The sequence below is a fragment of the Balaenoptera ricei genome, chromosome 2 (assembly GCF_028023285.1).
Source record: "Balaenoptera ricei isolate mBalRic1 chromosome 2, mBalRic1.hap2, whole genome shotgun sequence".
In the NCBI taxonomy this organism is placed as follows: domain Eukaryota; kingdom Metazoa; phylum Chordata; class Mammalia; order Artiodactyla; family Balaenopteridae; genus Balaenoptera; species Balaenoptera ricei.
The window spans coordinates 160,248,903-160,260,905 of NC_082640.1; the positions used below are offsets into that span (position 1 = coordinate 160,248,903).

Consider the following 12,003-nt stretch of genomic DNA (forward strand, 5'->3'; position numbering starts at 1 on the left):
AGGCCACCTTCAGGGAAGGGGGTTTTCTTGTAACTGCGTCCCCTCCTCACCCCCTTCCCAGGGATGCCTTTCCAGTAGGTTCCCTCACCTCAGACCTGCCCGCTGTGGCGGGTGTCTTCCCCGGGAAGTGGAACTCCCAGCAAGAGTTGGGCTGGCTGGCAGGGGTGGGTGAGCGTTCAGCTCTGGGCCCGGGGGGGGGAGGGGTGGCAGGTGTCTCACCCTCACACTTCCTGCGGGCAGCATCGTAGTGGTAGCCAGGATCGCACAGGCAGATGTAGCCAGGCACCGTGTTGAGGCACCGGCCGTTCTGGCAGAGACCGGGCCCAAACATCACACACTCGTCGGCATCTGTGGGAGGGCAGAGCTGAGGCGAGGGGAAGGCGAGAAGCAGGATGGGGCAGTTCTTAGGACTAGGGGTTCCAAAGCCGAACTGGCTGGGGTCGAATTCCGGCCTTGCCACTTGCCAGGTGGGTGACTTTGGGCAAATTGCTTAAGTTCTCCTTGCCTCAGTTTCCTACCTAGAAAATATGGATACCACTACTTAACCTCTTAGAGTTATTATGAGGATTAAAAGGTTAATACACGTAAGGTGCTTAAAACGGTGCTCGGCACGTAGCAAGCATTCAAGGGGAACTACTTCCGTTTCTGTTATTTCCTTTTGCAGTTTCAGGTGTGAGCCCACACCTGAACCACCCTTTCTGAGTGTGAGTTCCCCAAAGTTTCGGGCTTCGTAAGTGGCGCCAGGGAGACCAGCAGCTGCCTCCGGCCTGTGTCCCTGTGCCCTGTGACTGGGTTAGTCAAGGCATCATAGTTTGTTCCTTGGAGGGTTCAGCCTCGAGTGAGCAGAGAAACCGAAGTGGGGTTGTATAGACACTCCAGGAGGAGCTCAGGTCAGAACTTCCAGCTAAATATCTGTAGCCCTGGGACAGGAACGTTGGAAGCGCCCTGAGAGGCAGGGACTGCATGCAGAGCTTCCCTGGGGGCTTCCTGGAGGACCAGGCCGGGCCTAGTCAGGTGAGTGGCGTTCGGGAAGGAGGGTCTGTAGGGAGGTTACCTGTGTACGTGGTCTGTCCAAACATCCAGGCTCCTTCCACAGGGATGTAGCCTTTCCCACTAGGGCAGATCTCGCTGAATTCAACTGTGCAGGGAGGCATCCAAGCTCAGAGGGAGAAGGGTTCTGCCACCCCCCCTTCCTCTCCCCCCTTCTTTCAGTGTCACCCTGCAGAGCTGCCCCTGAGAGGATTTGGGACCCTTGGGGGCCTTACCTGAGTCCTCGGCTGGGCACAGCTCACAGGCATCTCCCCAGCCGGTGCCCTGGGTGCAGCAGCACTCGGCCTGCGTGGTGTTCCGGCCCAGAAGGCTGGAGCAGGGCGGCTGGCCCTTTTGCCCAGAGTAGCATCCCATGCGGATGGGGCCTGGGGGCTGTTCCCCTGGCGGGGCCTCAGGGATCCTCTGGCCTATTCGCGATAGAAGCCCCTTATTATTGTCTGTTCATGGCCCCCTGGGGCACCCTAGCCTTTGAATTTATTTTAAAAGCTAACCATTTATATAGCGCTTTACAGTGTGTGAAATGCTTCCATCGTCTCGCCTGATGCTCTTCACACCCTTCGGAGAGCTTACCCTCAGCCCTCTGTCGCAGAAGAGGCAGCTGAGGCTTTGAGAAGCTAGGTGACTTGACACAGCCGCCTAGTGGCTTAGCAGAGAGTTGACCCCCGTTCCTCTGGTGCCAAACCCCCGCTCCTTCCAGCGTACCATCCTGCCTCCCTCCACTGCAGTGGGGCACCCCCAGTCCCTGGCATACCGTATGGGCAGCCCTCTCTGCCCATTCCTCTGCTTCACACTGTACCCCTGCCCCTCCCACCCTTCCTTGTCCTGAGTCCTGCTTGCTTTTCCCAAGTCAGAGAAGTCCAGCTGAGCCCTAGTCCAGCCGGGGCTGAGAGGCTGAACCCAGCAGCAGCTCTCGGTGGAGTGGGACGGGGAGAGTCGAGCTTAGCTCAGCTTCAGACTCTCCCTCGGCCAAGAGCTCCTCGGGGTTGGATTGAGGGTCCCTCCAAGGCTCAATCTGAGATCCCTGGGGCCCCCCTAAGTTGGCACTATAGCTTCTTGAGCCTCCTGTAGGGTCATCACAACCCTGCAGCCTCCTGGAAGTTCCCTGGCCTGGAGCAGACTCGGCACCCCACTCTCAGACTCCCCACCCCTCGGCGCTCCATCCCTGCGCTGCAGTCCGGCCCGGCCCAGGTCCCTCTCAAGAGCTGGAGCAGTGGAAGCGCTCTGTGAGCCATGGAGTGGTGGTGCGCAACGACGGGGTGGGGTCCGGGGCTCACCTCCAGCCACCCGCGGTCGGCAGCGCCCCTCCTGAGCGTCGTACTCCTCCAGGTCGCTGGCGCAGAGGCACAGGAAGGAGCCCTCCACGTTCTCGCAGAGTGCCGCCCCGCACACCGCCAGCATGAGCTCGCACTCATTCACATCTGCCAGGCAGGAGGACGGGCTCGTGGGCGGAGGAGAGGCAGCCCAGGCCCCCGCCCCGGCCTCAGGCCCAGCGGGCAGATCCTTGTCTCATCCTCCCCAAAGAAACAGGCTAGGCCTTGGGGCAAGAGTGGAAGTGGCTATGAGTTAGCAGGAAGGAGGAACAGATGAGCAGAGGGCATGGGAAGGAAGAGGAAGAAGGATAAGGGTGGCAGAAAAGAGTCCGTAAATGGACAAAGAGGAAGGGTTCCTCCCTCTGCACGGTCCCCAAATGTGCCTCTTGAGACCTTAGGGTCTCTGCGGAAGGGTGGTGACTTCACTAGTGTGCTTGCTTCCCCTGCTGGTTGAAGGTGGCCTCGCTTCCTTGACCAACCTGGCCAAGGTGCCCCTCTAGGGTGGAGCTGAAATCTCCCTCCCTTGCCACTCTATGAGGACCCCTTATGGAGCCGTGTTAGACCCTGATCATTTCAGGAGGAGGGCCGTAGGGCCCCTTTATGCAGGGCAGCCAAGATCTGTGGAGATGGGATCAAGGGCCCAGGGGCCTTCCCCTCCCTGGCTCAGAGCTGGCTAGCCCACAGGCTTCTCACCAACGCAGTCCCAGCCGGAGGGCGAGGTCTCGAAGCCCTGGTCACAGAGGCAGCGGAAGGAGCCATCGGTGTTGTCGCAGAAGCCGTGGCTCCCACACATGGTGTCGTTGGCACACTCGTCTATGTCTGTGGGACAGTGGAGGCTACAGTGTAGGGTGTGCTCTCTATTCGCTGGGAATTCTTATTTATTTGGTCTATTAACACCAAGATTTCTGAAAGCTAACTTCTGAATACAGGAAAGGAAAACTCTAACACTGATATTCCTCTTCAATTTTTGTGTAAGCACTGCTGTTTGGAAAATACACAAACTTCAAACAGCTGCAAAAAATAGTTTCTAGCTGGATACGTTAAAAATAGGTGTCCTCAGGCTTCTCACCCTGGACACCCCCTCCCGACTCACCAGCGCAGTCTCCAGTCGGGGCCACGTGGTAGCCGGGCTGGCAGCCCGGGACACAGCGGTAGGAGCCGGGGCTGTTCTCACACCTCCAGGCCCCACACGCCGAGTCTCCGAAGTCCTCACACTCATCAGTGTCTGTCCCCAGAGTCATGAGAGGGGACAGAAGTGGCCGGGTCACTACTCTGGCTCCACCTCTCTGGCATTAAAAGGTCATGCCCCACAACCTCTGGGGTCCTTGATCTGTTCCAAACTACTGTGCTCATGTCAACCCCCAAACATCAAGTTCAGGATCATTTCCCCTGACCCGCAGGGCGGAGCGTCTAGGAGGTGAGCGCTCTGCTATCTAGGAGAGCGCTGAGCTCTCAGCCTCTGTGACACTCCTGTTCCCCACACCCTGCTCTCTACAGCAGAGCACTTTCTACTTCTCTTTATAGAAAACCTTCCCCAAAGTGTATTATGGAGAGTCGTCCTCATATCTGTCTCCCTTGGTCAATTTCAAGATTGTCCATAACTGTCTATTTGTTCCAGCAGAAGACACTGAACCCAGGTGGTGTTTAATAAATATCTATTGCACCAGTTTGGCTTTAAAAACTAGATTGTGTGCTCTGCTAGCACAAGGACATCCTGAGACAGTCCCTGAGTCAGCAGAGGCTCAATAAATTCATTGGATGATTAACCTGTGGAAAGTTCTCTGCTTCCCGGAAGCTGGGGTTCCAGGTCCCAGGGAGCTGAGGAGCAGGCAGAGTGGAGGGGACAGACGTGGGGAGGAGCCCCGTTCGCTCCCCCCAGAGACCTTACCCACACACTCCCCGCTCTCTGGGGAGGGCTGGAAGCCAGTCTTGCACAGACAGTTGAAGGAGCCCTCAGTGTTGACACATTGCCCCCCGAGACACCGGTCAGTGACTGCACACTCGTCCACATCTAGAATAGAGACATCCGTCAGCAGGACCAGCCGTGGGTCCCCAGGGCCCTGTGCAGCTTCCTCTGGGCCCTGAGGAGCCCATAGGAGGGCCAGGGAGTGGCTCAAAGTAGGAAAGTGCTGGAAGGTCCGAGGGAGAGTCCAGAGCTGGAAGCCAGAGGCCCGACTGGGGGGCAGAGCCCTGGAACTGGGGCTGTGTCAAGGGGAGAGGGGGTGAGGGCACCTGCCATAGACACCATGGAGAGGCCCTGGAGGAAGACTGAGTCCCTCCTGACACCTGGCTCCCATCTCATCACTCAGCCTCCTATCTTCCCGTCCTGGGTGGGACCGTGAGCATTTTATTTCAGTATTCTAGATAGCCTCTAGTGCCCCCTGCTGCTGGCTCCTCACCCTGGCAGCTGGCGCCCCCCTCTGCGCTGGCAAAGCCGGGGGCGCAGAGACAGAAAAAGGACCCGTGGCTGTTGAGACACTCGCCGCGCGGTGCGCAGTACTCCTCTCCCACGCACTCGTCCACGTCTGCAGGGAGAAGATGGGCTGTGCTGTGTCCCGGGGTTGCTCCCGCCTCCCCGCACACTCTGCCCCCATTCCTGTCCCCGGTGGGGAGACCGGAGCCACTCACCCTCACACACGGTGCCATTGGCCAGCTGGAACCCCGGGGGACAGAGGCACTCGTAGGAGCCAGCCGTGTTCTTGCACTCGCCTCCCAGGCAGCTGCTCTGGGGGTCTTCACACTCATCCACATCTGCAGGGTCACACAGGGAGGGAGGCAGCCAATGGCAGCACCTCCCAAGGGCAGGAGCCAACGGGCAGGTCTCCAGAGGACCTGGCACCTGCCTGAGGAGACTGGACCCATAGGGGTATCGTTCCCTTGTAAAGCAGCACAGCTGGGAGAAGCTGGCGAGGGAGCCTTTGGGGAGCAGGACGACTGCAGCTCCCTCCTTCTGTCCCAGCTCCCCCTGCCTCTGGCAGCTCACACAGTGCCCACCTTGGGGACACTTGGCCTCTCCCAGCAACCCTGGCCTAGGGTGGCCGAACCCCACTGCCCTCATCATGGCTGAGATTTCACTGAGAAACAGTGGGAAGGCAAATGAGAAATAAGCCGAGGAAGCAGATACAGAGAACCTGAGAAGGTAACAGAAACTAGATTATTTAAATTGGCCTACAGATTGCCTGGTACAGGCTAAGGTTTTTCAGAATATGGTCCCAGCACCCACCCTTACAAGGAACCCTTGAGGACCCTGTTAGATGACAGATCCCAAGGGCCCCCAACAGAGGTGGATTTAGTAGGTCTGGGGCAAGGCCCCGGGAAGCTGCCTGTTGAACAAACTCCCCCAGCGATTCTGACACGCGCTGAAGCTTGTGATCCAGTGGCTCAGTGGTCCCCTAGACCCAGATCTGCAGTCGCCTTTCCGACTACTGTTGGGCGAGGGGCAAGAATAGGTGTCCCCAGCTGGCCCACCATCTGAGGTGAGCGCCCTTCTCTAAGGGTGATGGGTTAGTCTCCCGCTCCCCGTCTGCGCTCTTCTCCCCCAGGGGGGGGCCTCTCACTTCACAGGTGCGGCCCAGGGCGCCCCGCTCGCAGCCCCTGCAGGAGAAGGAGCCGGCAGTGTTGGTGCAGACTCCCGAGGGGCAGACTCCCAGAAGGGCACACTCGTCTAGGTCTGGGGCAGACAGCCAGCCAGTCACCCGGGGGCCTAGGAGGCCTCCCTCCACCTGGTGAGGCAGGAACCACCCCACGCCTCTGGTTCCCTCTCTGAGCTTGTAGGACTTTCTGGGGGTCCCTGGGGAAGGGGAGGCCCTGGCTGTGGGCCTTCTGTAGGGCAACCCCAGTACCCTCTCCCCAGGATGCTCCCGGGGCAGCTCTGCCATCAGCTTCCCTCTTGCCTCAGTGACTCTCTTTTCCTCCTGTCCTCATGGAGGAGGAAATAGAAGCTGTCACTGGGGCCAAGTCCATTCACAGGGTCCTCTAGCCTAGCCTGGAGACCCTCAGCATCAGCCCCAAGCTGGGGGACAAATGGAGTGTTCTTTGAGAGGTAAGAGGGCCTGTGTTCTCGGTCCCTCTCTGCCAACCCCCCTCCCCCGGGTTACCTTCGCAGGCGGTGCCGTCCTCGTTCACCCAGTACCCACTCTCGCAGGCCGAGCAGGTGAAGGAGCCCTCCGTGTTGAGGCAGAGGCCCGCGGGGCACGAGGCCCGGCTGGCACACTCGTCAACATCTGAAACAGGCCATTGAGCTCTGTGTGGGGCTCTGCAGGACAGACACGCCAGGCTAGCCAGAGACCAGTGGGGCGGGAGTGGGGCAGGGTGGGGGAAAGGACGGGTCTCGCAGCCACATGTTGGGTCAGCATGCTCAGGGATGCGGGGCCAGAGGGAAGGAGCTGTAGTCTGACTCGAGGTGGACAAAGCGTGCTTCAGATCTTCTTTGTACCTTGGCAGCCCTTCTCGTCTGAGGTGACCTCGTAGCCCGGCTCACAAGAGCATTTAAAGGAGCCCTCCAGGTTGATGCACGTTCCATGGGTGCAGACCCCAGGGGTCAGACACTCATTCACATCTGCGGGAGAGAAGTCCAGGATGGCGGGCTGGCCTCATCTCCCTCACGCAGCCTCCATCATCAGGCTGAGAGCATCTCAATTACGAGGCCAGGGAATCAGCATTCAGAGGGGCCATAGGCACCCTGGGAAGGACACGAGGTCCTTCCTGCTCCTGGCCCCACCTACTTAGACAGGGTACCCTTCTCCCCTGAGCTCACTGCCCCCCTGAGCTCACTTCAGCTCTATCTAGTGACACAGAACATCCTGCAAATTCCTAGAAAAGGGGGCCAGGTCGCCCAGCCCTGGGACTGGTTTGGCCCATCTGAGGACACCTGGGGTCAAGTGTCTAAGACCCCTGACTCCCCTTATAGTGAGTCTGAACCTCTCTGGTCTCCTACCCGCCAACCAGACTGGCATTATCTCATGTTCCCAGCCCACCCACCAGGTTCAATAGGTGAGTGGGCAACGCAGAGAGAGGGCACGTTATGCCTGGGTGGCTGAGTGGCAGTCTCAAGGGCCTGGGAAATGTCTGCCCTCTCCAGAGCCTCAAAGCGTCTATTCACAACCAGTCCCTCCTGGCATGCTGAACCCTGGGTCCTTCTTCCTGTGGGAGCTGAGGGGAAAGAGCATTCCTCCTACAGATGACATGTAGCGCCCTTCCTCCTGGAGGGAGAAGGGCACCCGGTGTTCAGGTAGGCATTGCTGTTAGACACTGAGACATTGAGATGCAGAAGAGCAGAAGACCACCCCTCCCTAGGAAACACACCACCGGTGTCAGCCTCTTCCAAAGACGCTTGGTACCTCACTCTACCTAGCAGGATCCAGCCACAGAAGCCGCTGGGACCTTGGGCTGTAGCTCCTGGACGGATATGGCCAAGGAGCTGATGGCACCCACCCCCGCCGCCCCGCCCCGGCTGATTCAGAGGGCAGAGCACCAGTAACTGAAGCACACCCATCTCATCCCCAGCGTCATCTGGGAACCCAGCCAGGTCATGGAGGACAATAGCCTCCAAGCCACTTCCCTCTGCCCACCCCTTCCCCTTCCTGTTGTGGGCTCATCCAGGGGTCCCAAGGCCAAACAGCCTCCTCAGTGCCTTGGCAAGCAGCCCTCACCTACACAGCTCCCACTCTGGCCCTTGTAGCCCTCCTCGCAGGGCAGGCAAGTGTAGGAGCCGGGGGAGTTGATGCATCTCCCGTCAGGGCAGGTGCCAGGGTGATGGCATTCGTTGATATCTGCAAAATAACAGCCCCCCCCACCTTGGTTATCTCTGCAAACCACAGCACATGGGTGGGCTGTGAAGAAGCAAATCCTTGACCCTGCCCTTGGCTGGGGAGAAGGAGGGATGTCAGTTTCCATACTGATGGAAACTAGGAAAAAGTGAGTGCTGTCCTGTGTTCCCAACCCCACCTCCCATCCACTGTCCTGGACAAAAGAGAGATGGAAGACCTTTAGGAAGGGAGACTCCCTGGTGAAGGACGCTGCCCTTCCACTAGCTAGGGGAGGGTGAGAGAGCTTGACTTCATGAGCTGGACTCTTGGGAAGGGCCCTCCTATCTCCCTTGCTCCTTTACAAGGGGTGACAATGACGTGTTTGGACGTGCTTGGCAGATCCCAGAGGCCCCAGAATAGATCCTAGCTGGGCAATGAAGGCCAAATGGGCTTCCCTGCACCAGGAAATGAGGACTGAGGATGACCCCACAATCTTAGATGTGGCCAAGACCAGCCCTGAGGCTGATGCAGAGTGAAGGGTGGAGGCTGGCAAGGCTTCTCGGCTGGAAAGGAGACTTTTCTTCTAGCTGAGAACCACATAGAGCTCCAGCACCCACTCTGGTGACATCCAGGAAAGTCAGCCAGAAAGGATGAGTCTGAGCACCAACCGGACAAGTAGGGGAAGGGGTGATCCATGGAGAGAGAGAGCAGCCAGTCCTGGGACAGTGACAAGCAGCGGGCGGGTGAGCTTTCTCCCAGGAACTGCATGCAGGGCTCTTCCCAGTGTGAAGCTTGCATACTGGGGAGTCCACCATCCAAGGCGCCCAGGCGACCTGGGCTGAGTTAGGGAGGTTGTAACACAGGGATTGAACTCGGGGTCAGGACTGCAGGAGGACATTCTGCTCCTCCGGCCCAGTGTCGAGGCTCTCAGTCACTCTTCATGACAGACAGATTGACCGAGTGCCAGATTTACCCTCCCTATGTGGATAATTGTCATTCTCCTGCAGGAAGGCCACCAGTTCATGTAGATTCAGAGGCCCTACTGCCCAGGAGGAAGACCTACTCAGCACCCATGGAGGAAAGAAAGGCAGGAGGCAGGGCCAAGGGTCAGAACACAGGCTTTCTGCAAAGGGACTCAAGCCAGCGGCTGTCATTATAGAACAGGACATGGGCCCGGAAGTGGAGGGTGAATATGAATCTCCTCTGAGGTTGTTTGGTCTACAGAAGACCGGGTACATCAAAGCCCTCTGTCCCAGGGAGCCAGGTACCTCTCAAGGTCAAAACTTCACCCTGAGGGTCCACATGAGGAAGACATACACAGCGCAGGTGGTTTTTCAGGTGGTGCGTGTAAGGAGATACCCAGAACTCCCGGGCAATCTTGGGGACACTGAGATAAGGCTCACCTCTGGAAAGAGGGCAGCCAAGAGCCCCTAGTTGGGCTGTGGTGACACCAGGCTAAACTATTCTAAGGGCTTCTGTAAAGACAGAGATGGAGAGAATGAGACAGAGGTGGAGGAAATGAAGGTCCTAGGGCCACCAACTTTGGCCAGCACCATGGCCTGCTGGTCTTGGCTGAGGTACCGAAAGAAAATGGGCAAAGCCATTGGGAATTATCCACAATTCCTGCTTCAGGGATGCGAGACTCTGGGATGAAGAGAAAGAGAATGAGGCAAGGATCCTCCTCTAAGACCACACTGAGGAAAAATGGAGTCTTTGGACCTCTCCTGCAGGGATCAGGCAGGATAGGAAGGAGATTAGATTTACCAGGAGCAAAGGGCCCTGAGGTCTGCCCTGCCCCAAATGTTCTGGGCACATCTGTGGAGGTGGTGCCCGAACTGCTTCACACTGGGCATGAGGAGACTTGCAGGATGAATGCTGTTCACTAAGAATTCCAGCTCTTCACTTCTGGGCCATGGTGGGCTTGTGCCTCCTGGTCCCTTGTGGTTGGACGGGGCCAGGGGACTAGTGCTGGCCAATAGCTATAACGTGTGTAATTCATGGGCCCAAACATTTATTTGTGTGCAAACCTGCAGAGTGTTCTTTCTTTCCTCCATGAACACTGGCCATGTTCAAGATGCTGGCTATTCCTTAAGCCAGGTTCTAGGGTGAGGAAACGTGGGGCAGGATGTTTCCTCATGATGGACATGTGGCCTTGGTCAGATATCAAGTTTGTGGTGTCCTAAATCACTAAGGTTGAGGTTGGTTGTTAATGTAGTATAACCTGGCCTATCCTGGCACACCACCACTGGCACACCTGCCACACCTTCCTCAGACCAGAGCCCCAGCCAGCGATGATCATGTGTGAGAGGTCTGTCAGCAGGTGACAGAGGGAGGGCAGAGGGTCAAAGCAGCCCACAGTCTCTACCTGAGCCAGGGCAGGCCTCTTCTAAGTGGGGTTGGATATAATGGAGACACTAGCCTAGCCGATTAAAGGAGCCAGATAAAGATTCTGGATGAAGTGGGTTCCATGTTAAAGGCACAGGCTCTGATGTCACCAGATATCTTGAGGCTGTTCCACCAACCTCTTGGTGCCTGGAGCCAGATTTTTCTGCCTAGTCTAGGGTTTGAATTTTAATCTAAGCTTATGGTATGTTTTGGTAGCTTTTACCCTGGTCCTCGGGGGCAGGAGCTATCTGTCTTTTTATTGCTATGTTCCTAGCCCATGGCTGGGACCCAGCTGGCACTCAACAAGTGTTTGCTGACCAAAGAATGAGACCATGTGACTAACTAAACCTTCACATCCTCTTGGTATGAGGCTGCTGAAGAGATCCCAGAAGACCCAAGGAGACAGTCACCCCAGGGACCAGCTTGCCAGCCTGCTGTCTGTACACTGGGAGGATCCTGGAGCTTCTCTAAGCAGCACTGCAGCCTCTGCGTGAGGAAATGTGAAGGTGCTGCCTCTGTTCCTGTGAGAGCACAGGGTGGGGAGGGTGCTCACTCAGGGGCCAGACGCTCAGGTGACCTTGGACGTGGGTGGGGACAGCAGAGCCCTGGCAGTCTGCAGGGGAATCTAACCCCTTTCCATGGGAGCCCAGAGTCCTGGTACGATGGAAATGCCATCGAGACTTTGGATGGGCTGCTGTCCAGACCACTCGGGCCTTTCACCAGAGACTTTGAGTTTAAGTGGAGAGAGTGGTTTCTTAGTTGGAAGAAGAAGAAAGAAGGAGAGGAAATTCACTGGGCTCTCGGGGTGATGGGCCGGGTCTGTGGTTATAGGTGGAAACCTGGAGAAGTGTGCAGGCTACGTCCGTTTTTCTCTCAGCAGACTCAGAGTGTCTGCCCTGGGCCAGGAACTCAGCCTGACCTCCCAGCCGAGGTGTGTGTCTGGAACCTTTCCTCCGGAAGGGAAGGGGACAATCCAGGGGCACGGACTCGGGTGTTGTGGGGAGATTAGACGTGAGAGAGAATGGGTCCTCAGACAGTAGTGCCGCCCCTTACTTGCTGAGGGGCTGCATGTGCGCTTTGTATGTGGCAGGTTATTCAGTCCTCACAAGAGCCCCTAAGATGGGCATTATGGTTTCCATTTTCAGACATTGAGACAAGAGCCAAACCCAGGCCTGTCTCCGCCAGAGCCTGTGCTCTTACATGGACTGGTTAGTATAAATTTGATATTTCTAATGTCCTGGTATTTTTCTTAGTTCATTTCCTTTAGTTTTGCTTTACTTTTTAACAAAGTCTAATGCCAAATTAATAATGTTCGATGCTTAAATGAGGCAGTCTATCAGATCCCTAGCACAGCACCTGGCACATAGCAGGCACACATCAAATGCTAACTCCCTTCACTCTCCCTTCTCCTGGAACATGCCAGGCTGTCTGTCCCCAGTAAGTTAGTGAGGATAAGGGAAGTGGGTTCAGGCTTTATCATAAGTGGGCCTGAGTTTAAAGGGGGAGGCATT

General features: G+C 57.0%; 1 protein-coding gene across 4 annotated transcripts in view; it reads right to left on the reverse strand.

The window, feature by feature from the left end:
* The window catches only part of LTBP2 (latent transforming growth factor beta binding protein 2), a 100,427-nt gene that overhangs the window by 5,614 nt on the left and 82,810 nt on the right, over window positions 1–12,003 (reverse strand). For 2 of the 4 annotated variants that reach the window (XM_059914655.1, XM_059914657.1), the window contains exons 19-30: window positions 8,012–8,131; window positions 6,796–6,918; window positions 6,458–6,583; window positions 4,989–5,111; window positions 4,760–4,885; window positions 4,249–4,371; window positions 3,454–3,585; window positions 3,054–3,179; window positions 2,325–2,468; window positions 1,266–1,457; window positions 1,055–1,138; window positions 220–348 (exon numbers count right to left, since the gene is read on the reverse strand). In XM_059914655.1, the coding sequence (XP_059770638.1) occupies window positions 220–348; window positions 1,055–1,138; window positions 1,266–1,457; window positions 2,325–2,468; window positions 3,054–3,179; window positions 3,454–3,585; window positions 4,249–4,371; window positions 4,760–4,885; window positions 4,989–5,111; window positions 6,458–6,583; window positions 6,796–6,918; window positions 8,012–8,131 (1,548 nt within the window). Of the gene's footprint in view, window positions 1–219; window positions 349–1,054; window positions 1,139–1,265; window positions 1,458–2,324; window positions 2,469–3,053; window positions 3,180–3,453; window positions 3,586–4,248; window positions 4,372–4,759; window positions 4,886–4,988; window positions 5,112–5,606; window positions 5,608–5,917; window positions 6,031–6,457; window positions 6,584–6,795; window positions 6,919–8,011; window positions 8,132–12,003 lie in introns of all 4 variants that reach the window. The other 2 variants (XM_059914659.1, XM_059914658.1) reach the window with 2 other exon arrangements.